We start from the raw sequence: 24,606 nt of genomic DNA, 5'->3' as shown, positions 1-24,606 counted from the left end.
GGTCGTTTTTCGCTCGGCAAGCAGCAGGTGGACGATGTTACTACTCCCATAAACTCACCACGAAACTCACACGGCCAGCGGAACGAAGCATCGTGATAAGTATTCATATAGCCTGCTGTTAGTTTTCCCCTTGCCTTGCGTGTGCCGACATACCCACTGCCCTTCAGCGGACCTGGAGCTTATCAGCTGTGGCAACCGTAGGCAGGCAGTGTATGGGTATTTGTTGCGCAGCCTCAGCGAGATAGCATCTTGGGGCACGTTCGGTTGTGCCCGGAAAGTTTGAGATAGTAAGCTCGATCTTGGTTTTTGCCGTACGCTCGGGCAATGGTCGAGGAAAACTATCGTCGGTGCGCAAGGGATTCCAATTTACATTCCTGCCACATCTACACGCAATCGAGATTATCGACAACATTGACTAGTTGCTCAATCTTACGCACAATCAGATACCGCACCCAGAGTTCGAAGATGCACAGCCTGCTACGTACGGTTTTCTTTTCCGAGTTCAAACTGCCTGTAAAGTTATTTTTCCCAGGGTATTTAATCATCTTTGAGCCAATTGAACGAACAGCAATCATAATTCTTGACGTTCAATTGGTTCCTACATTCAATGAGTATGCACCGAATAATTGGTATCTTATTAGACACCAGCAACAAGAAATAACCAACCGGAATTGGAAGAAATGTCAGAATGGAAGCTCTATAGCCTGCCGCTTACAACCATTACCATATTGTAAGGCATTCATCGTCAAGAGCCTTTCCTCGGAATATACATTATCGTGAAGATCTCGGAAGTTCAATGCATTCCTATCCAAGTTCTGCTTGTATATATCAAAGAAGATAGTCTTGAATGTTAAATTCAATCTGGACTGAAAAAATTATCCATTTATAGTCTCACTAGCAGTAGATACGCCCCATACGATATTATATACACTCACAATATACTGCTTCATAAGTCCGAGAAGAAATTATAAAATCCTCTGTTGACATAGATTTTTCAACACACCACAAACATTTTGAAATTAGATTGTCTATTCACATCGCATGGGATATAGGATTTACCAGTAGGTACAACATACCGTTAATCAATAGGTCACAGTAACTCTCCTTGGAGGACAAGTCCCACTATAGGATATATAGTCATTAAAAAAACACATGGTATAGTAATTTCTACGAATTTGTGATTTAAAGAAGATGCATTGAGAGCGTGACTCTTGGAATATGCTAGACATTTACGAATTGCCGTTCGTGATTACTGCTTTCATATTCTCGTCGGTTTCTGTCTCCTGTGCACCTACGAACTATGATGCCAAAGTTCATCTGGACACCGATTCACCGGAACCACGGACCTGATAAATCCCAGAACCGATCACAATAAAATTACCATGGAGTGACGAGTCTACGGGTCTGCCTGTGAATAAAGGTGAAGGTTGCAGCACACAGATGACGCAGTTGTGGGTATGTGTGTTTGTGGTTGTGGTGAGCAAAAGTCAGTCGCCCTATTTCCCCTAGTGTTGCCGCTGCAGATGCAGCTGCAGGCATCGAAGGGTTAGCGCTCGGGAATTTCTTATCGATACCACCGGCAAAAGACAAGCCCACATCACAGCAGGAAGTCATCGAATGGTGGAACGCTGGAAGCAAGCGTTGCGGGGAAAGGGGTTTGAAGTAAACGGCTCTGACGTAGATAGAAGACTCAAGTACGACGAGCGCGGGAGTTCGGCAACGGTACGGTTCTATAAAAGCGTGTTATGGCTGCATTTAATTGCTTGTTAGCACGCGCAGCAAGGCCCGTTGAGCTGTGGAGCACGAAGCTACGAGAGTATATTTACCGACGGGCTAGGGAACGGATGGCTTCGCCGACCGGAGTCCACGTCCGCAGCCTTGGAATCAGGTCCCGCCGTTAGAGTCTATCTGGCACCGCCGTTCACTGCACGCCCGGAGAGTCGCGTTGTACGTACACCTTTTTTTTATCAGTTTTCACCGTCCCGAGAATGGAGTGGAGCTAAACATGCATATATTAAACCATGGCACCGATTGTTGAGAGCTTCATTCTATCAACGAGCTCTGCCGTTTCGATGAGATCACTTTCACAAAAACTTTGAGCAATACTATACTCCATCGGAAGTTCCCGGGAGTACTCTTTTGTCTTCGTAGAACTTTGCGCGACGCAAGCAAAATACCGTAGACTGTCGTTGTGTAGGATAAACATGGTGTACCATGCTTCCATAACATCCTTCTTAGTTATGCCTCATTGCACGATTGCCATTCTTGCCCTATCATGGGCCCCTTCAGCACACAACCTCTCTGCTTGGTTCCTGCAAATATTTAAACTACCTTTTTTTGCCCGCTTGGCGAAAGTGAATCTTTTGAATCCGAACAGGCTTCTACAATAGCGAAACCATCGGAGGGTCGTGGGAAAATAGTCCTTAAGGGCGGGTTTATATTTTTTCATTTATTTAAGACTATTAGCGTTTCACATGCCGCAATCGGTAGGATCGTACGGCTATGGAAAAGGGCGACGGGGTGAAACCGCCGCTGATATGGTTTGCCTTCCGGTTACACACGGTGGATGTAAGTCAAGTCTTGCATTCAGTTCAGCTACACGCTCTAACTACTTATCGGGAAGAAGGAATCGTAGCGTGACAGCGTCAATGATGTGTGTTAAAAGCCAGGAATAAACATAAAGTGGATGGATATAGCCTTCTAACTTTGGGACCGGTTGAAAAACATACGGAAAATATCTTCTTTAAAAGTTATACCAGCTTTTTAGAGGTGATTTTTAGTTTTGTTTTACTATCAACTAGCCTAATCTTCAGGTTCATCCGATTTTGTGTTGTTATCCTATCTACTATCTATGTCTATCTTCGTCTCCATACTGTCTAGCAGCGACTACACTCTGCTACTTCATACGCCGCTTATGCCCCCACGGGGCCCTTTAAAACCGCTTAGATTTTAATCAATCTACAAGAGCAATCGACTTTCAACTTGAGCTGAACCTTTGGCTTTGTAGCTGCCCTCAAGTAGTAGTCGACGAGACGCGCTGGCAGATTTTGAATCCCAAAGGCTAAGAGCGACCAAGCCAGCGGTTGGTTGGCGTTTAATTTGAACTCTGCGGCTAATCCATTCGTCAGCCATGTGCCCGGACAAGTGCCTGCGTGTCGGGCACTTCAAAGGATGTTTTACTGCAGGAAGTCATTCTAGGACACGCAGGGCGCTCATAAAAAGGTGGTTTGCTTTGCTGGTCGGTTTGAGCTATATACCGAGGATGAAGCAGTTAATTGCATCCAATTTGGTCGTAACAAGCTTTCAACATAGCTTACACAATCCATGGTGACAGGGAGTCGACTTAAGAGTTTTAATGCGCCCGCTTGTACAATGTCCCATACATGCTCCTCGCTCAATGGCAACGTGTTGAATAGCTGAATGTTGGTCGTATGTTGTTAACCTTTTTTGAAAGTTAGACCTCACTCCTGGCGGTTGGGTTTAGTTAAATTATGCACTGCAGAATTTGAACAGATTCCTCAATGTCAACTCACACTTGAAATGCCCCACAAATTCCTTTGTTTTATTCCCATTACATACCAAAATACCTATTCGAAGCGTATCTTTTGATTTGAATAAATATTTTGTAAAAAAAAGGTATTCGTCACATTCCTAACTTGCAAACAGTTTGCTCGTTGGAAATTGATCAAAGCAAGTTCCTTTCGGATCGTTGGGTTTCCCTTTTTCGTTCGTTAGCTGCAATGTACGTTGGTTTCCACTCGTATGTAATTTGTGGTTTTTCGTGCAGGGTACCGAATAACTTGAACCATTTTAAACCGTTGCCAAAGAAACTAGATACTCAAAGGGTAGTTGTTTGTCGAAATAATTCTCCTTTCCAATGAAAAAAGAATCACTACTAATTCCATGCCTATCAGAACTCAAATTTTATAGCTTGCCATTTGCTTAAAATGGATTTACAAACGTAACGTTCGTTTACAATGGCCTAGCTTATTTTTTTAAGCTTTACCTCTAGTTATAATAATTAATTTTAACCGGCCTTCATTACTCCCAAACTGAACTCATTCCATTGAAACGAAAAAAATATGGTTCATTGATGAAAATTTTCGCGGTTTGCCTGAAAGGTACTCCCAGTGCATACCCAGCTCCAGTCAACCGCACAAACGCCTACATTCACACCAACCGCGGGCTGAGCTCCTGCAAATATACTTTCTTCCGACACGCCACAAGCACGACCAACTTCGTAACGAACAAACTTCATGGCGCACGGATCAATCTGTTTTGAGAGGTCTCGTTCAGCTGCGGTCGTTGCAAGAAAGATTGTTACAATGTTGTTGAACTGTTTTTTTTTAATTAAATTTTTTAGTTTCATCTACCGGGTCTCAGCACAAGCAGGTAAAGTTAATCCATCACTTTAAGAAAAAGAAGCCGGGTCTTTGTTGCCTCGAGAAGCTAAAGATTGCAAGGTTTATCGAATATTGAACAAGATTAAAGGGAAAGATTGTTTACCCTTCATTCGAATCGCACCATGTCCAAGCGTAATGGGAGTGTAATCCCTTTTGTATATTTCCACTTTTCCAACCCGGCTCCGTCGAGCTGCCTTTTCCCGCGAATAAGCAAGTGTCAAACTTTTATCTGCTTACGAAAAGCAATCTTCATTTACCGTGAGCTGCTTTCATTCAACTCTCGGGCGCTCTTTTTTACCACTTACCTCTTACTTTGCGTTATTGACAGTGTTCGGCTCTTAAAAGTTTTGCTCAAATGAAATTTATCACGTTCGGCTGGCAGGGATTAATTTTTAAAAACCGAAGCTCTGAGCTCCAACCGAGCTCGTTCTAGGAAAACGTCATTCGGCCTCCACCGATTTATCGATCTTTGTGAAGCCTAAGGGCATGTTTTTTACCGATGAATGGCCGTGTATCGGGCAGATAACAACGCAATCATTAAAAGATACTCGAACTCGGGCAAGACCAGGACACGATGTAGACTCTAATGGGAGTGGAAAAGATATCCTTTGGTGAAAAAAAAATCGCAAATGAAGTCTGTGTCAAACACGACAACACAATACGGTTGGGTTATTAACTTTGCTGGCCACTTTTGTGTAATCAGCCGGAAAATGTTGAAGAGATTAAGGACTTGTCTTTTCTGTCTTGCTTGTTCCGAAAAGCGCACATTAGGAAATATTTATTATCGTTGGTGTCGTTCGCATCTAAATGTTAGAAATCATTGTTTTCAGATTTAGATTATTTAAAAAATGTGGTATACTTTTCTTTTTTTCTGTTATTTTCGTTGAACGAAAAGTTTGTGACCTACAACACGAAGGATCAAACATGGTTGATTGATCCGCTCGGTCCTTTCGGATGAGCGCGAAAAGGACAATATCTCGGACGTTGTGTGCCGGGCAGATAAAAATAAACCCACTCTCGGCCTTCATAAATCGTTCGGTACGATGTTTGCTGAGCTGTGAAAAGGTGTCCCTCTTCGCACGATACATCCGGGCGCATGGCTTTATGGTCGGTCCCTGCAAGGATGTAGGACAATATCCTCAGCAACCGGCAGTGCGGACAATCTACTGCCTCCGTATTGATTCTTTTCGTTCGAGTAAACTTACACACTATCCATTTGCCGTGTGCAGCATCCGATATTGGTCGTACGCTTCGGGGATGACAAGCATTTATTTGTTCCACCGGGTGTGGGGGGCGAAACGATCGGACAAAATCGATTGCGACCGAACCGAAGCAATGCTAATGATGCACATTTCAGCAGGCAATATTGGTGCCCTTTCGAGCAGGAACCTCATCGCCGTCGGTCGGTCGGTGCTTCTATCTGCTAGGGAGGAACATTCAAAGTAAAAGTTGAAGAAAATACTAGCCCTGTTGTTGGATGTCCTCCTCGTCCCTCGATCGCTCCCGCATCTCGTTTCGGGCCAAGTCCTTGCCAGTGCACTTCCGACACGAGCTCGACTCGACATCCAATTTCCATTAAAAAGTTAGCACCGGACCGTGGACTTTGGCACAATAAAAGTAAATGAAACTTCCCTTGGCTACGGGGATGGCGTTTGTTATACCGGAGCAACACGAAAACATCCTCGTGCTGGTGTCTCTTCGGAGCTTGGCAAGCTAGCAAACATCGGGGTGATAGAATTGATAACGCCTTCGAGACGAACGGTGCCAGGATGAGCCAGAAGTTCGGCTTGCCGTTGGTTCCGAGAAGAAAACTTAAAAAATACATAAATTCATTACTTTCCGCCAGCCGTTCGGACGTGGCTGACAGGAGGAAAATTTTGTTTGCTCTCCCGTAAACAATGCCGTACGGCCGGCGGAAAAGTCACCAGTGGATGGTTTTGCATTTTTATGGGGTTTTTCTTTATACCGATGATACGTCCTTTCTCGCCGTCCCCCGGATCCTGCCGCTACCAAGCACACCAACAGTGGTCGGCAGTTGTGTGGATATTGAAATGGATAAAGTTGCTAATTGCAGAATTTAGCGGCCATTAGTGATTGTAATTAGTTCCCGGTAGCATCTCGGTTGCGCCCGACACTGATGAAGATAAGATGATGGTGACCGATGGCCGGCCATTCTGGTTTCTGCACTGCAGCACGGGTTTGCCTCGTGAATTGAGTTAGAATGTCTTCACTTTGCAGCTTCGCACATCTCCAGTTCCGTTTGCTGATGATAGCTGCAGATTATGAGATCAGCGGTTTAGGCGAGTGACTGTAAATTAATGCGAAGGTGATGAACTTTTAATGAGGTCTCGCTGGGCACAGGATGAACTGGGTGAAAACACAACCTCGATAATCCATTTTATTCCATTCCCGTTGAGATTCAAACTTGTTTGGATCGGTAGATTGCGATCAAATCCATTTTTATGTTACCAACCTTTATGTGGTTGGAACTTCATATTTACATTGTCAATCAATGTTAATCAGTTGGTATTCAGAAATCTATTCAATTGAATCAAAAGAAGAAAATCAAAAGAATTAAATATTAATTAACTGAAACAACATACCCTTCTTAGCTAATGGAGAAGCTTTGTAAAATTTGACAACAAAAGAGTTTTTAATAATATCCTTTTACCAGCCGTCGGTAAACAATAAGTCTTTTGTTTCGTAACGTATTAAATCATTCAAAACTCGGGCGTTTTTTTTCACTCAGGGTCCATTAACACCTTTTCTTTTGTGATTTTCACTTTGATTGACACTAAGAAATCCCTTCTTGTTTATTTTAATCGATTTCGCCGATATCCAACTTTCTTCGCAAATGTAGAAAACAGTGAAATTATCACCTTCTGACTCCGACAGGCGATCGATTATTTTCATTCCTTATCCCAAACCGATGTAACTTTCCTGAACCAAGCCAACTTACCCTTCCGAAAATGTTATCACTGCTCTGACGCTGCCAGTTCGGTCGACGTTTAATGGATCAAGCTGGAAATTACCTTCCCCCGAAGGAGGGTTTTCTTTCGGTGAAGTTTTCCGCTCGGTTGGTGCTTGTTTTCTTCGTTCACTTCGGTCAGTTTCGAGTCGGTAGGAAGTGGATTGGGTTTTTGCTTCCCGACGACGAGCCGGTCTCGCCATCTGACAAGCTATGCCGCAATCGGGTCAGTTCACTTCGGCCAACCAATTATTGGATGCTGAACCAGAATGAGATTTGCAATTCGCTCCCGTTAATTACTGATTAGTTTGTGAAACCAAAGTTCGCCACAGATTATTCGAGCAGTCAGAAGGCGGGAACGTGGGTGCCATTGGGCTACGATTGGTTGCAATTATCTCGTTTTTAGCTGAACCGGCCACTTCTCAGGAAAGGGTTGTTAGTGCCCAGCACTTGGGATTTTTATAGCACTGAGATATTTCGTAGGGATGTGAAAATGCTCATCTAACCTTCGTTCTTTTCTCTTCGAATTTCCATCGCTGGCAGACGCCAGATAAGGTCTTAGTAAGTAAAATGAACATTGGAACAAAGGATTCTCGGGATTTTACTTCGGCGGTGAAAACCAGTGACGAAAACCCCTTTTTGTCTAGCCTTTCGTTCTTTAAATTTTCGTTTTTTATACCAAAAGAATGATCGAAGAAGAGAAACATAATTCAATTATAACTGCCTCAGAGTTAATCCCTTTTTTCAAGTGCTTAGTTTTGTTTATTTTTTTTAATAACGTTTTTAACGTAACTCGCACCAAAGTATATGCTGTTACTTACATTTTCAAGGTATGAAAATGAGTAGTATAAAATTATGGACCACAAATTTATTACGTTTAAATTATTCTGGAATTTATTGTAATGTTTGAGTTTAGACGAATTATTTGGATTTTGGTTTTTCTTTCAAAACAATACAATCACACTTTATTACGATCAACGATCACCATCAAGATTAGCGGAGCTCACTGGGCAGCACGATGTGTACGAAAACCGTTCCCTGTTGAGGTTAAAGTTCGCCCGGAACTCGCGGAAAAATGAGAAGAGAAACCCCCTGGCTAGAAAGTAAAAATGATGAGCCGAGCCGACGTGCATCTTGGCGTCGGGAAACAACTACACAATGGGGAAAAATCATAACATAAAGCGACCAACGCATGCACACAAACCGACCCTTTCAAGATCATACCATACAGAAACAGCACAACACAAAACAAAAAAAAGATGCGTGAGAATTCCTTCTTACATTCGCTTTCGATTTCGTTACCTTCCAATAAACGGTGCGTGATGAAAAGGAGTTGGGGCGCTTTTCTTCTCCACCCCGCGGATTCTGCGTTACTCCCGGAGCATTATGATAACCGCCGCCGGACGTAAACAAAGAAGAAACGCAACAGTTCCCATTCAATTTAATTTAATACTTTTGTTTCTTTTATTCGTTTCGGCTTTTCTTCTCCGATGTAAGTCATCGCTTTTCTTTCGCTGCCTCATCGTCGCAGCATCGTTCCCGACATGTTTCTTCGCTTTATTGTTATCACCACTGGTTTCAGTTTTCTTTCACCTTTCCATGGGCACCACACATTTTCCCACACCGATCTCTGTTTACCTTCGGCAAGTTTTTCCGTTTATGCGTGCGTTTATTTTTCCTACTCTCACTGTACGCCTTACAAGTGTGGACCGGTGGAAAACCTTTACGCAACTCAGTGTTAAGTTTTTGTTTTTGTTTCAGTTAAGTGTTTGACTCATGTCACGATTTATTTATACATACACCACTGTACACGGAGTTCACTATAACTTATTCCCTCGAAATTAAGTTAATTCTTTAAATATCTCTCTTCTCCCGCTGCCCTCCATCCTCGTGGAATGAAATAATGTACACAGTTTTCCCTCGACTTAACGATCGATTTGGGGAGGGATTAGGCCATATGAGAGCTTGCCCCAGCGTAATTAGCCTATCCTCCTTAACTCCAACCATCTTAAGCAACCGTTTGTGCCCGCTTGTGTCCGGGGGTTTATAAGGGTTCGATTTTTCCCCCGTCGATCGTTTAAACTCGTCGCTTTCCTTCTTACTTTCTACCACTGATTTTACCCCGCCACGCTATCAACCTACGGCACGTTGCACCTTGACACCTTCCAAACGCCGTACTCTATACAGTTCCCAGGGCACATCGCATGATTGTTTCGCTTATTTTTATTTTTCCCTTTTTTGCACCATTTGCTAATTATCCCTTTATTCAAACGCACTTTCATTGAACCCGCAGCTTGTAGTACCTTGTTTTTTTTTTGTTTCTTCCTAATTTTCTATTTTCTCTCTGCTTCGGTTTTGCTTCTCGCCGGTGATGACCCCGACCATCATCACCACCGCAAGCGGTCAATTAATCATTGGAAAGATGATGGCTCCCCGTAACGATGCGTTTGGCGAACGTAAAATCGTGCGAGGTCACCCTGCTGCCCGTGGGGGAGAAATTGTTTCACTAACTATTTCCACAGGATAGTTACGTTGGGTGGCGCTAACTTCTCATTACATCACCCCAACAAAATCGGTTTAAAATTAACCTAAAGGAATGTGCGTTTTTTCTGTTAAGTACTCATTAAAAAGGTATCGACATCTTTGTTTCTCTTTAACGATACCGGTAGTTTATCTAGTATGAGGTTTTTGTAGCATAAGTTTCCTACCTAACGATCGATCGGAATGCCCCGGGTTATCTAACAGCCAGCTTAGATACTACACCACCGATCGATCACAGACTTGCAAGGGTTTTTGGATGCAGCCTTCCCCAGAGTTTGCGGGAAGGACGCACTATGTTCTCTCCGATATATCAGATCGAAGTTCCAGACCGTGACATGGATGGGGTTACGAAAAAACGCAAACCATGTCCAATGACTCCATTTCCCCAGCCGGTTCGTGTCACACTCCACCGGCCTTCACCGGTGTGACGAACGAGCGCGATAAAGCGGCGTGAAACGACACACCACGCCCGTGACAAATGGCGACCGTCGCCCTCTTTGATACACTGATTTATATTTACCTAGTATTATTTATCTGTCCGCCTAACTCGCCTCGCTTATCTGTGCACATTTTGTTTCGTGCCGGCCTATTTCTACTGTTTCTCCTTCCCGGGAGACCTACTTTCGCCCTTTCTTCTGTACATTTGGGCCAGCATTTGCTTACGGGTGTGTCCGACCCTGTACCTCGTCCTTGCCCTTTACCTTACCCTGGCGAAACCCACAACAGGTATGGTATTGTGGAACTTCCCGTTTTTTTTCTTTCTTTATGTTTTGTTTATTATCGGCCTTTGGTTCCGGTTTAAAAATAATGCCTTCTCCCGACATTGGCGCAACTTCCCGACACCGTACGTTACACGTCATCCTCCCGGCTGGAACCTGGCCGTCCGGTTACGTAGGGCAGTTTCTTCCGCACGTACTTTCGCTGCTGGAGAAGGTGTTGCTTCCCCTTCGTCCCACTGGTTCCGCTCAGGTTCGCTCCGCCGCCGAGGCTGCTGAATCGATGCTTCGGTTTCTGCTCCAGGAGATCGTTCACTGGCGGAGGGAGAGGGAGGACAATAAAAAGGCAATGAATAATCAATTTTTCAATTTTCCGGAAAATACAAATTTCTTGTGGACCTCAATTGGATTGAAATTTATATCAGAAAAGCATTATTCATACGAAAATTTAGTTTGATATTTAATTTTTTTATGTTTTTAATGTCTATTTTAACATGCCCTCTAGCAGGATAAAACTGTCTTTTCAACAGTACGACATCAGACGTAGAACTACATAATTCTCTCCTAACTTCAATTTAGAAAATTTACGAATTTACAAAGTACTGAAGTAACACGGAAATGGTAACTCATGCTTTTTAGTTCACTTTTTTAGTCCAATATTTTTGTTCAAATTTGGTTATAACGTAGGCTTCCCAAAGGACACATTTTTTTCAGTACTTTAGCCTACTACGATATAAGTCCTCTACTTTATTGGTGTAAATGGCTGCTGTTGATTGTTGTAAACACTCGCAAAATGGATGATGTGACAGTTGACGACTTACAATGTGTTTTTCAATCAATTTGTAATTTAAATAAGTCATAATTTGTTATGAGATAGCCAATTTTCCACAAAAAATGGTTTTGAAATGACCATGTCAATGCTGCAAAAGTGAGCAAAAAGTTTTTTTTTGTATTCATGTTGTTCAGGTATTCTGTGCATTTAATCGTTTGTTTATTTAACTTTCGTTAATTATCGTCCATTTACATGTCACTGTGTGTCTATTGCTTGAGTGTACCTTCTCGAATAAAACTCCCTATTTTTGTTTTCTTTTTCTTTGCAGGTAAGTTTCACCAATACTCGTCAGCCAGGTTATGCTGTAAGTTACTGTACATTTTCTTACTGGATGTTAGTCCAAGCTAGTAGTCGTTTTCCGTAGTCACCTGAGCACCACCGTGGAGACCTGTAGTTAAACGGTAGTTCTAACCCCGTAGTAGTAGCAATTGATCATACATTGAGTGTACCTTGAAACATCTACATGGTAGCGTGAACGGGGATTGGACTTACCAGATTCTGGTGAAACATCCACCGTCGACGAGCCGGTCTGGAAGATGCCACCACCTTTGTAGTACAGCGGTGTCGGTCGCACACTGAACCGAGGCGTCAGGATTCTCGTGTCGTCCTGATCGATGTGATGATGGTGGTGATTGTGGTGATGGTGGTTGAGCAACGCCGCCGTCCACGGTTGTGGCGTCACGACGTAGATCTTCTCCTTGGTGATGGGTGATATGGCAATTTTTACGTTGTGCCAGCCGGAACGGGCGCCCGCTTTCCCGGGGCGGTCGTGCAGCGAGGGCAACATGGTCGACGTGAGGAACTCCCAGGGGATAGCCTTCGTCACCCGGTGCAGCGACAGTGTGCTGGACTTGCGCGCAAAGTCATCCGAGCCAAACTCCTGCTCGGTCCAGGTGTCGATCTTGCGCTGCAGCTCGTTCGGATCGATGTCCCAGTCATTGCGCTCGTAGATGGGCTCTACGGTGGACTCTTCCGCAACCGGCTGCTCGGTGGTGGTGGTGGTCGTCGTGGTGGTAATGGTCGTCGGGGTTGTACTCGTGGTGGTTTGTCGTGATGTTGTCGAGGTCGAACTAGAGCCACCTGAGCTGCTGCTCAGGAACGTGGTTCGGCGATGGTGAGCATACGTTGTCGATGCCGGAGATAGCGGAGGTCTCCTCGTCGACTCCGGAACTCGCAGGTCGTTGCCGAACAGCTTCGGACCTTTCGGGATGATCTTGGTCGTACGGAGCAGCTGCGAGATGGTGGTGCGCGTCTTCTGTGCGTACGTCGTCGGGGCGACCCGGATGCGCGTCACATTCACGTAATGTGGCGTGACCGGTTTAGCGTACTTGGAGAGCGCTATCAGGGGCCCGGCGGGCCGTGACGTCCCAAACTGCTCGGCCGATTGCGATTGTGGACCTCGAGTTCCCGGAGGAAGATCCGTCGGTAGCGGGGTTGTGATACGCTCCATACCTCCCCGCACGCTGGTCAAGCTACTAAGGCTCATGACCGGAGGTAACGGTGTCATCTTCGGAACTCGCACCGTAAACGGCTTCGACTCCTTGGAGATCTCCACCGGGCGTACCTTCTTCACCTTGGCCGGCTTAGGAGGCGTCTTGGTGGGAGGTTTCGAGAACGGCTGTGTCGTTTCCCGCTGCAGAATGTCTCGCAGATGGGCCGTACTCTGGAAGTACTTCACTGAGTCATTCTCAATGAAGCGCGTCCCATGCTTCGACGGTTCCGCATGGTCAATGGCGTTCGCCGACTTTGCGGGCGTCGGTCCGGCCAATCGGCCCGTGCTGCTATGCTTCGATGTCACAATGCTCGACTCCTCCGGTGCGTTGTAGTCCAGGTCGTCCAGGTGAACCGAATCCGGCAGCGGCCGGAAGGGTTCCGGTTTCTTGTACGTCTGATAAGGAATGATGATTTGGATCTGTTTCGGTTTCTTCGTCGACTGCTGCAGGTTCTGGTAGCCTCCGAAGGTGGCCGTCAGCGACGAGGGCAGAGGCGTGACCGTTGTGACGGAAGGTGTAGACAATTCTCCCACCGTTTGACTTGCCGGTTCCGGTGTTGATTGGCGCTGGAACTGCGCCGGTAAGCTGGAACCAATTCGGAACGGTTCCGTGTAAATTCCGGTGGGTGATGGGTCCGTCTCCGTAATCGTCGTTCCGGGGGTTGTCGACGATGATGCCATGATGGTCGGTGGACCGAGGGTGTTGGAAAGCACCTTTTGCCGCTCGGTCACAGCTGTCGGTTCTTCGACGTCATCGTCGTCGTGGTTGATGTCGTGATCACTCAATCCATTGCTCACCGGATTGATCGGAGAATTTGTCTGCAAATTGGCCGAGTAAATAATTTGCACACCGTTGCCAAGATCGGACGTGGACGATGGTGGCGGTGGAGGTGGTGGTGGTGATGATGATGGTGCTGGCGATCGTGGGGTCGTTTGGTCTTGAAATGTACTATACCACACCGTTGAAGGTGGTCTCATCGTACTGGTTGTCGTCGAGCCGTAGTACCTCGTCTGCGGCACGATGCTGGACACCTCAACCGTCGTCCTAGTCCGAGGTGGACTTCTCTCTGGTTCTTCCTCCGAATCGTACTCGGTATCATCATCACCGGCCACGTTGTTCGACGGGCGAAGATTGGCACCACTACTGCCATTGCTACTGGTGGCTATGTTTCGCTTCTCGGACGCCTCGGGCTTCGAATCTTCGCCCCCGTTCGAGTACGCCACCGTGGTGTAAACGGAGGAGGACGCTGACGAAGCGAACTGTTCCACGTCGAAGATGGAGTTGTTCTTCTTGGCCGGATCGTGCGGGTAGCGTGTGTAGCTGTCGGACATCGATTTCGACGAGACGGGATAACCGTGGCCGAGCTCTAGGATAGGCTCTACCGGGCGGTAGGGTCGATAGAACTTGTACGGATCGCTGTGGAATGAGCCGGCCGTGTAGAGCGGCGGGATTGGCGTCGCACTCAGGTTGGGCAGTGGAATCGGGGCTAGCGGTTTACCCTCGTCCTGGATCGGCAGCAGTTTGGCTGGCGGCACGTACTCCTTGTTGGTGAAGTACGATGCCGACACCTGCCTCAGCGTGATCGGTTGCAGCGTCGTTGAGGGGCCAACGATGTCCGCCGAAGCTTTTGTGATGAAGTGAGCCGCAATCGGGGGAGCACCTGTGTGGACGATGGGTGCCCCTGAGGTGGTAGTCGTTTTCAACTGCTGAAGCTCCTGATGAAGTTGCTGCTGCTGAAGCTGAAGCTGCTGTAGTTGGAGGTTTTGGAGTTGACTTTGTTGCTGCTGCAGCTGGAGTTGGATCAGCTGCTGGGCGTGCGGTGCGGCGGTGATGATGGCCGGCTCCGGTCCTCCTGCCGGTGCTGAAGGTCCGCCGTACGGACTCACCGACTGCACTTGTCCCTTTGACGCTACTTGGAGTTTGATCGGAGGACTCGGTCCACTTGGTGCCACCTTCGGTGGTGGTGCGACTCCAACCGTACCGCCGGGGTTCCGCACGGGTGGATACTCCGGTGGAGCCGCTATCGGCACCCAGGGAACGTTGTTGCACGGGTGGTATTTTACATCGCCAGGTCCCGCACCGGTTGGAGGTCTGCCGGTGGTCGGTTCTGGATCTCGGAATGCACTTGCCGGTGGAACAATCTGCTGCTGAAGCGTGGAAGGCACAAAGGGCGGCGCATGAGGTGGGACGGCCGCACCATGGTAACTCGAGCCGCTCTCCAATATCGGAGCACTCGGTTGAAACCCTGCTTGACCCACTATCAGCTGTGGTGAAGTCTGAACTTGAACCGGAGTTAGCTGAGTTGCGCGACTTCCATTACGGATCTGGAAGGGATAGGGAAACGGTTCTTGTTGTGGTTGTTGTTGAGGCACGTGCACCGGTTTTTGTTGCTGAAACTGCTGCTGCTGCTGTTGTTGGAATTGTAGCTGCTGCTGTTGGTATTGTTGCTGCTGATACTGCAGTTGCTGCTGCGTTTGCACCGATGGCGTAGGGTGTACTACTCCCGGTGCATTAAACTGCGCAGGACCCGATGGAGGTAGCCTTTGTTGTGGTGGTAGCTGGGCAACTTGCTGATATTGTTGCTGCTGCTGCTGCTGCTGTGGGTGAGGTTGCTGTGGCCTTCGCTCACCGCTGTCGTCCCCGAGGAAGGAAAACCAGCTGGAAATGCGCTGGAAAAAGGTGGGCGCTGGTGTGGTCGCCGGTGCCACCGGTCGAAACCGGGACGGCGACGGTGGGTATGGTCGGGGCTGTTGCTGCTGCTGCTGCTGTTGGTTGCCATTGTAGAGTGCGTTACCGCCTCCACCGGCACCACTGAAGTCGTTGCCACCGGGCGGCTGCTGCGGTTGATAATTTGGCTCGCCGTAGCTGCTTCGTACGATGATACATAATGCCACCAGCAGGAAATATAATTTTGCCATTTTCTGCAACGAGAACGCACGAGAGGAAAAAGGGGAGAACGGTTAAAAAATTTATATCTCTATCTCTTCTTCTCTATATCTATAAAAATGAATGTTTGTATGTTCGTGATGCTAAAACTCAAAATCGGCAGGACCAATCTTGATGACGTCTTTGTATGATTTGTTCCTTTTTACCCAAGGAAGGTTTAGGAAAAAAGAGAATTTGAAAATTCCCAAGGAAAAGCCGGAAAATGGGAAAACTCGGTATAAACGGCTTTTTCTTATATAAAAAAATAAAATTTACCTTCTCTAACGAAAACGGTTGGACTTATCCCAAGAAAGTCTCCTGATGATTTGTTTCTTTTGGCCCAATAAAAACAATGCAAGTTAGAAAAATACTTGGGGAAAACCAGGAACACAGAAAACTCGAAAAATATTTTTTTCCAAAAAAATTTAAACTTATAAAAATGAGTGTTGGTTTGTTTGACGCGAAAACCCAAATCGGATGAGCCGATCTTGACGATGTAATCAGATTATTTGTTCCTTTTTTTTCATGGATGGTTTAAAGAAAAGACATCTTTAACATTCCCTAAGGAAAAGCCGGAAAATGGAAAGATTTGTAAAAATAGCATTTTCCATACAATCAAATCAAATATACGATGTATAACTTAAACTAAAAAACTATTTGACCAATCTTTACGAAGTAATGGAATGATTTTTTCCTTCTTACCCATACCAATGAAAATTGTGACAAATCATGAGTCCGAATTCACAGATCATCGAATAATTTCATCTCGGTTAATCAACAAGCGATCCCCTAGATCACGTATCTGATCTGAGGTTCTGATAGGTGTTGAATGTATTTTGTTGAGTGGCAGCTGAGAGCTTTGTTGCAAAACACATATGAATGTTGAGTATTTAAGTTCAGGGAAATCTATCAAACAATTTTGCAAGTACGTCGCCGGAAAGGATATACCGGTTTTTGCCATTGAAGGTGATGAGATAAGTATCAAACGAACTGATGCGTTGTTGTGCATTCCACAGTTTTTGTTTTTTATTTCATCGTTCAGTTCATTTAAAGAATGGTTAAAGAATTCACCAAGGACTCTTGAGTCAGGAGTACAGCAAGCAAAAAAAAACCAAGAAGCAAGATTTCAACTTGCAGCAGCGATTCTATTCCGAGATTATTGCTTGATTCGCAGTTACTTCGCATATGAATTAAATGCATCCGAGAAATGATTATTCAAAAGCAAGGGGGCCCGGTACATGGACATAGAGATGTGTTTTCATTTTGCTTTAGAACAAATTTACACAATCCATCGAAAACGAATACCTCCGATTTGTTTGAGCCATTCCGGATAGCGATGAGTATGGTGTGCAACTTTGAGAGAAGCATGTACATGACAGTGATAATCACTGAAATTTATAAACGAACTGCAATAACTAAAGTGTCTATACTTAATATTAAGATTATTTCAATGAAGCCATAAAAACTCCTGTTGATTGTGAGATACGTATAAAAATGACATCGCCGAAGATATTTCACATCGCTTTTGAAAGGGAAATTTTGAACAAAAAATGAATGATCTAATGAAGCATTGGTGTTGGTTGAAACTGGGAGTTTGTTTATGAGTAGTAGCATTCTATTGACTGAAATTCAAATGCCAGCACCAATCTTCGAATTAAAAATGTTCTGTTCTGTGAATAGTAATGTGGGCTTGCAACCCGCTATTTGCCAATTCGGTTCAACTAAAACTGATTTATCACAAATGTGCTCCATAGTATCGAAACGAAGATTGGTTGAGTGCTCGTACAATATTAGCTGCTTCAAAACCTATGCTAATGACTCCAGCTGGACCATTGCGCTCATATAAATTGATTAATCGTATTGAAAATGAATCGTTCACTGGAATTTTAAAACATTCTTTCGATTTGTCTGACTGAAAGATGGATCTGTTATTGTTATGTGTCGACATCTTCAGACACCAAATCAATGGGGCTTCCCTTGAATTGTAATGCTTTGTTTTTTCAATATTAGTGTATTATTATTATTGGACGATGCGAAGTTCGTCGGGTCAGCTTGTCGTCGTATAAAATAAGAATTTAAGTATAACAAGGCAATGTGTAGAATAGAATAATCTCTAAGTTTAAAATGATATTTTCCTGCATAGGAAATGTAGTATCTTCATTAACAAAACAACATTGATTGATTTCCTTTAGGATTTTTTTCTGTTAAAAACTTTGCTAGAAAATTGGAAAACATTGTCTTGGTTATGAATATTTTACCGGAGCAATTTGATGTACAATATTCATAAATTGTTTGCCTACTACTCCCCAACTCCCCTTTTTCATATCATTTTTCAATCAGTTATTGTTTGACATTGAACATTTTCTCTGAGATTTTATCTTTCTGATCGCCTTCACAAACCAACATAAATACAATAATGTAATAATGTACAATTTACCGCACGTAATGAATTGAACAATTTCAGGATAGTAATCCTTTTTCGCGTTTGATTTACAGTCGTTGCCTCCTATCACTGCCTCCAACTCACCGCATCTGATAAAAGGTTAAAATAGCACATCAGATTCTATCTCTAATGCATCAGAGTTTGTCCCTAACTTATCAGCTTTTGTCTCTTGTTCATCTGGTTTTGTCTTCTGATTTCAATTTTGTCCCTGTCTAAAATAATTTTTATTTAGAATTAATGTAAATATGAAGATTAATGTTTGTTACTAAAAATTATTTTTAAAAGCTGTCTGAGTTGCAGGTGGATAGGAAATTGATAAACTAAACACAAACAAATAGGAAATTGATAAACTAAAAGTTTATATCTCAACATTCAACGCTTTTGTGCTTATTTCAAGATGCGTAATAATGCACTGGGAAAAACGATAAAAAATTATTGTAATAGTGACAAATTAGTTTTAAAGTATAAGTTAAATAATGGTTATTGTTGTTTCGGTGTAATTATCTAGAAAACCCCGAATTACCTTATTTATTTTCGGGATTTCTTGGATGCGTTAGAGACAATACTACCTTCTTTTGAGATAAAATTAAGTGACAACATTGAAAATGTAACTTTTTCGTTCATTTCATCAGTCTCTAATTTTTTTCTAATTTTTAAAATAAACCTACACAAAGACTTGATTTGTATCTTGTAATTGGCTAAATCAACTGTCAATCGGAAGTTCAACCTTTTCCGTGTCGGATTGATTCGATCAAACTAAACGTTCCTTTCACCCCTTGAGCGCAACTTTCGACCCAACCCACCACCGAGCGATCGTCACGTGATTCGAATGGGCAAAACACAGAAAAAAAAACCCACCAACGTCCCACTGAGGTAACCCGTCGCGGTCACACCCTTCGGTGTGTATCCCTTCCCGAAAGTAATTACACACCCTCCGCCGTAGGGGTCCAAAAACAACGGCCCGGACCCGGATCGGATCGCGCGATCGGTGAAAGAATGGTGGCAAAAAGTAGCATCGGAATAAAGTAAGAAATCAACCGACACCCGTAATTGGCTCATCAAACCTTCGCTTCATCCCTTCACCTTCTCCGAAAGGGTGGCGACCGTGCAGATGACCGCATCGGTTTGCCGTTGAAATACTTTCTATTTCAATTATCGAAATTATCTGCGCCAGCCCAAATGCGATGCGATCGGGATGCGGTCCCATCGCAACGCAATATAAAACACGAGGAAAACTGAGGAGTTTATTCGCGAAGTGTATCAACCTGCCATGCAATTTGCTTGGCGGGGAAAATTATGAACCCAAAAAAAAGGTGCACAGACAAAATACCATTAACATCGGTCACAAGCTACGGACGTCCGCCGCTCGGTAAAGATCATTTCCCCCTCGCCCGGGTTGGCTTTTCCTAATTTCCCAATGAGCGTAATTTGAGGCGAGAAAATTCCTTTCCGATAAAACCCATTTTTCAACCAAAGAGAAAATGTTGCTTGATGGGTTGTTTGAAGGTGGGTTTTTCTTTTTATTTTGCAAGTTTCTTATCTTACGTCTTCCCCAACCCCCCCCTCGGTATGGGAGTTTGACCCCTCCTTTCTCTCCTCGGTTGGATCGAAAATTACAAAAGCCGAACCGTCGTCCGATCCGATGACGGAATGATGATCGCACGCCAAGCCGTGGACTCAGCTTGAAATTACGCACTCGCCAAAGAGTGAGATCGTTCGCATGGTGAGGCAACTTCCGGTCCGGCGCAGCAATTGCGAACATTGGCTGCCCACCGCTAACATCCCCTTGTTGACTGTTTTTCCTCCCCTCGGAAGCTGTACGAATATTTCCTCCCATCGGGCCGGAATCGTCCATTTGGCAACAGGTTGTTTCGTGAAGGAAAGTGAACAAACCGATGAGAAGAAAACAAGCAATATGTACCAAAAGAGGAGGATGAAACAATGCGCAATAAGCCGAAAAAAATCATTACCAGTTGCGTAAACCGCGTGCCGTCTCCGAACGTCTCCCGCGGACATCATAACTTTCGCCCGTCCGCTGGGCCGGCAAAAGCCACTGAGGCTCGCGAGCTTTGGGTGGGACGGTCAAACAACCCGTTTCCCCTGAAAACAATGCCAGTTTTCCGCGGGAACCCAGAGGAAATGGCGCCGAATGCGCGTTTGGTGGGTCGCCTGGCAGGGAACCAACGCGAGAGGGGCTCAATTTTTCGCGTGCCAAGCAAATGTTTTACCGCTTCGAGGTGGCTTTCTCCGCGGGGAGACGATGAACAGAAGATCACGACATTGACCACCAAAGAATACCCCGGTGATGATGGGACTGAAAGGCAGGAAATGGGGAGAGTAGTGGTAGGTGATGAAAAATATTGCACAGCGGTCTCGCGCTTGTCTTAAAGTGTCTTGGGCATCACTTTCATTCACCGCCGTTTTGTTACCTTTTACTTCCCTTCCCCCATTTCTAACGTCCTAATAAAAAGGACGCTCTCGGGGAGGTAGGAGGAAGATTGATAAAAGCCTCTCGCGGGGAAAACGTCATCGTCACACCAAGGGTGTCTCGTTTTTTTGTGGTTTGCCCCTATCCGCATGATCTCGAAATGTTTCCAACAATAAACCACCAGTTTTAGTTTACATTTCCAGTTTTGGTAAGCTGAGAGGTTAAGGTTTTTTTTTACATTTCCACAAAAGCAATGCATTTGCAAACGAGGGATTAAAAACAGCAGGATATTTTCATTTTTTGTTGAAACTAGACATTCTGTCAGTTTCAATTCACTTCTCTATCATTTTTGTTTTCTTTTCAATAAAAATAAACAAGTTGCATAAAACACAAAGCCTAACATGCATAAATGAAAATAGAAAGTGTTTTAAAAATGATAAATGGTCTTTGTTCTCATTTTTTTTACGTTCTTTGTTGTTATCTTTTTGGTCGCTTCTAGTCTATTTCAATGCAAACTGTTTTTAGTCCTTCTCCGGCCTTTGCTTTTGTTTTTCCAGTTCCACTTTGAGGAATTTCGCGTCAGTTCCTTTTTTGAAATTCAAAAACTTCATGCCGAAACAGCCTTATGCGAAAGCGAAACAAAATGTTGGCAAAACCGGAACACGAATCAGAAACCGACACCAAACTCCACACTCCCTGCCCGCTGCTGCTGCTGCTGTGGTCGACGATTGCGATCGACGATTGCGAATCTCCGTGCGGAACCGATCGGATGCCCTCCGGAGGCGAATGAATAAAACATAAGTGATATGGTCGCCTTGGCGGCCATCGGAAGTTTGCTGATTTCACATTTTTGCGGGAAGCCCCTGCCTACGGTGCGTCGGACCGGAGCGCATTATGCTGCCTTTTGGCGACATTATCGGCCACCGATAGTGGATACTAGGACGCGATTGATGCGCGAATTGGAATTTCAAATCGAACCCGTCGCGGGTGACTTTCGGGGATGATTATATTTATGGTATATTTTTATCGGCACCGTTTTATCTTCGCCTGGTTTTGATGAGACTCCCGCCCGAATGTCACTCAAAGTTACGATGCGCATTCCTGGCATAATATATGCACATAATCGGAAGTTTGAAACTTGATGTGAAAACTCACTTTTATGAAACGAGAAAACGATTTCGACAGTTACGCTTTATTTCCTGTTGTGTAGGTATTTTTGGTAAATCATATTTTCTAAGTATATTATAATAATGTAGCATTAATCCACAAATACATCCTTTATTAATCCCTGAATTTCATACATTTTAAAATGTATTTCTTTTCCTCCATTTGAATTGGCAATGATGAATTATCCGCTCCACGCCCAAGATCCTTCAGAAACAGTAACATTGTAACTGGTCGCAAATTATGTTTGCATAAATCTTATGCTTTGACGCGAGCAGTCGACGTAGTCACGGCGCAACTTTAGTAATTGATTAACTGATTAGCGAAGGCCCGCATTTATCACTCCTTCAACACCTTCTCTGACCATCGCGATTCCGTGCCAGAGCAAGTGAAGGCTTTCCTTCCTCCTCCTCCTCCTCCTCCTCCTTCCCGGCTGCTGCAGCTCGTTGTGGGTGCAGCCGTGTAGAAACGGACCCAGACCACCGGACCCTCCCGGTCGCCCTTCGACTCGAACGCCCCCTGCGTCAGACACCCGGACCATTTATCATCCGCGTGTTTACGTTCGCTTGTTTCGCGCGCGGCGTCAAAGTGGAACGGTTTTTCGCGACATCAACGCGCCCGCTAACCGTCAGTCGGCTGTCTGGGTGTTCGTGGGCTGGGCCCGCCTGATGGCGACCTGTAAGACACCCTTATCGGCGAGCTGCGAAAGCTTCCCAGCCAATTTCTCCTCGTTTTCAGCATGATTAGGTTCTTTTTTCTCTCTTGCTCTCAATGTCGCACGCCACTTCGGTGAAAACGGCTCTATTCATTGACTTCGTAGACAACCGTTTCCCGGTAGCTTTTCTTTTTTTTTAGTATTGTTTTCTCAGCTGACCCTCCCGATGCCTAATGAAGCACTTTTTTTTTATTGAATTGATTAATGGAAAAAGTTTGCAATCGAGATTTGCTAAATTTTCCAAATCATAACACCGTCCATCGTCTTCCTCTCCGGGCGATGGGAAGCCCCAATGAGGGCCTTTGAACAATTGAATGAAAGTAAATTTATGGCGCTTTCCTTTATTTTTGCTACCATAATTGGTTGCTGAAGCTGAGAAAACTTCTCTGGGCAAATTGGAAGATTTTTAAATTTTGAATCGGTTCGAAAATTACTCGACTCGGTGATCTACTGGGATGAAGTAGACATTATGTTGTGGAAAGTTTGATTGTAGTATTAATGCTGTCTTGTGGTTTTACGTTGTATAATGCATTAAAGCTTTTAATGTATTTGTGACACTTTGACTCGTGAGATAAACAATTTATGTATGTTTCAATGTACTGAATAAAGCATTTTCTACCTCAAAAAGATAATTATAAATGTTATACCTATACATTTCATTATCAGCGAAAAAAAACAATTCTTCATTCTTCTTATGTACAAATTATGCGTGATCATGGTTCTCGTTTCTATGGAAATGTTTATGACTATGCAGACCAGTTCGTCTAAAAGCGCTCCGTAGAGCTTGGGTTCTCTTCATTTTTTAGTGACGGAAACGACGCATACAATATTCGAGAAGTCAGTTAAAGTTGAAAATGAAAAAAAAGTCAACCTCCACACATTTCCATCCAAAGCGAAAAGGGGTTCGGGTTGCAACCCTTCAAAACGTCACCTTTGAAGCATAAAAGCGCCACCCCCGGGTTCCGTTGGCCAATGCATGCAAATGATTTGTTTACATAGCGGGTGCCCACCATCAACACCGACCGTTGGAGGTGGGAGAGTAAATTGACTCTTTATGCTGGCACAGTTGCTGCAACTGTTTGCCACTCTGTTCTACGGTCGGTAAAAGGAGTAAAGTGGAACACTTCGGAAAATGCATGACCCGGAGCTAGAGGAAAAAAAGCAGGTAAACTCAAACTGACTTGGAATGCCATCAATGGCAGTACAATTGACCCATTCCTTGCACCATCTACAGAAAATGCTGAGGACCACCTCAAAGACTGCACGAACGATCCGAGCCGTACCGGAGTTCAAGCGTCTTACCGAGGCAGGCGACATCCCAACACTAAGTAGACTACAATTTATGCTAAAACCTCGCCCCGGGCCCCACCGATTCCGCACCCCCCAACGGTTGGAGGCCAATTTGCTCCGGTCGGGAATTGAACCGTCGGCCGCCCGCGAAGAAGCTGTTGAATGCTGATTTATGCAATCGTCAATCGATCGTGATCGTGGGTCGGTGAAAGAAACGCGCAACAAAGAGAAATGCTGGGAAACGGACGCGCGAGTGAGTAAGGCAGGAGCAAAAACATTCGCGAAATTGGCTTCCTCCGGCAAAGAAGCTTAAGTTTTTCCTGCCACTTTTCCTCCGCTAACCAGGTTCGCTTATGCTTTATGTCCGATTGAAGTGAATTAAAAAGAAGCGAGTTTTAATGAACCGTTTCCAACGAGCGCACGTTGTTTTGAATTATAACATAAACTTGCTTCCTTCGGGAGAAACCAACGCTTGCGGTCGTTGGAAAATTGTGCAACACAAAGCAGAACCCTTGCTGAGGGTGCTGGGTAAGATTTTCCTCGCAGCTGTGATCGATTTCGTATTGTTTTCCTCCAAACCCTTCCGAAGTGGAAGCCGAACCACCAGGAAGTGAAGCTATAGCTAATTGTGTTTATTTTTCCTCCTCCCTTTTCTCACCCGCTGGGGCGAACCTATTGAAAACTCACG

General features: G+C 44.7%; 1 protein-coding gene across 1 annotated transcript in view; it reads left to right on the top strand.

Moving 5' to 3' along the window:
* LOC131267650 (high affinity cAMP-specific and IBMX-insensitive 3',5'-cyclic phosphodiesterase 8) overlaps positions 1 to 24,606 on the top strand; it is a 101,198-nt gene that overhangs the window by 38,853 nt on the left and 37,739 nt on the right. The window contains exon 4 of the mRNA XM_058270577.1: positions 11,729 to 11,764. Within this exon, the coding sequence (XP_058126560.1) occupies positions 11,729 to 11,764 (36 nt within the window). The remainder of the gene's footprint in view (positions 1 to 11,728; positions 11,765 to 24,606) is intronic.

Source organism: Anopheles coustani, chromosome 2, assembly GCF_943734705.1.
Source record: "Anopheles coustani chromosome 2, idAnoCousDA_361_x.2, whole genome shotgun sequence".
Classification (NCBI taxonomy): domain Eukaryota; kingdom Metazoa; phylum Arthropoda; class Insecta; order Diptera; family Culicidae; genus Anopheles; species Anopheles coustani.
Note: the sequence above shows the minus strand (reverse complement) of the source record. Positions and strands in the feature narration are given on the sequence as shown.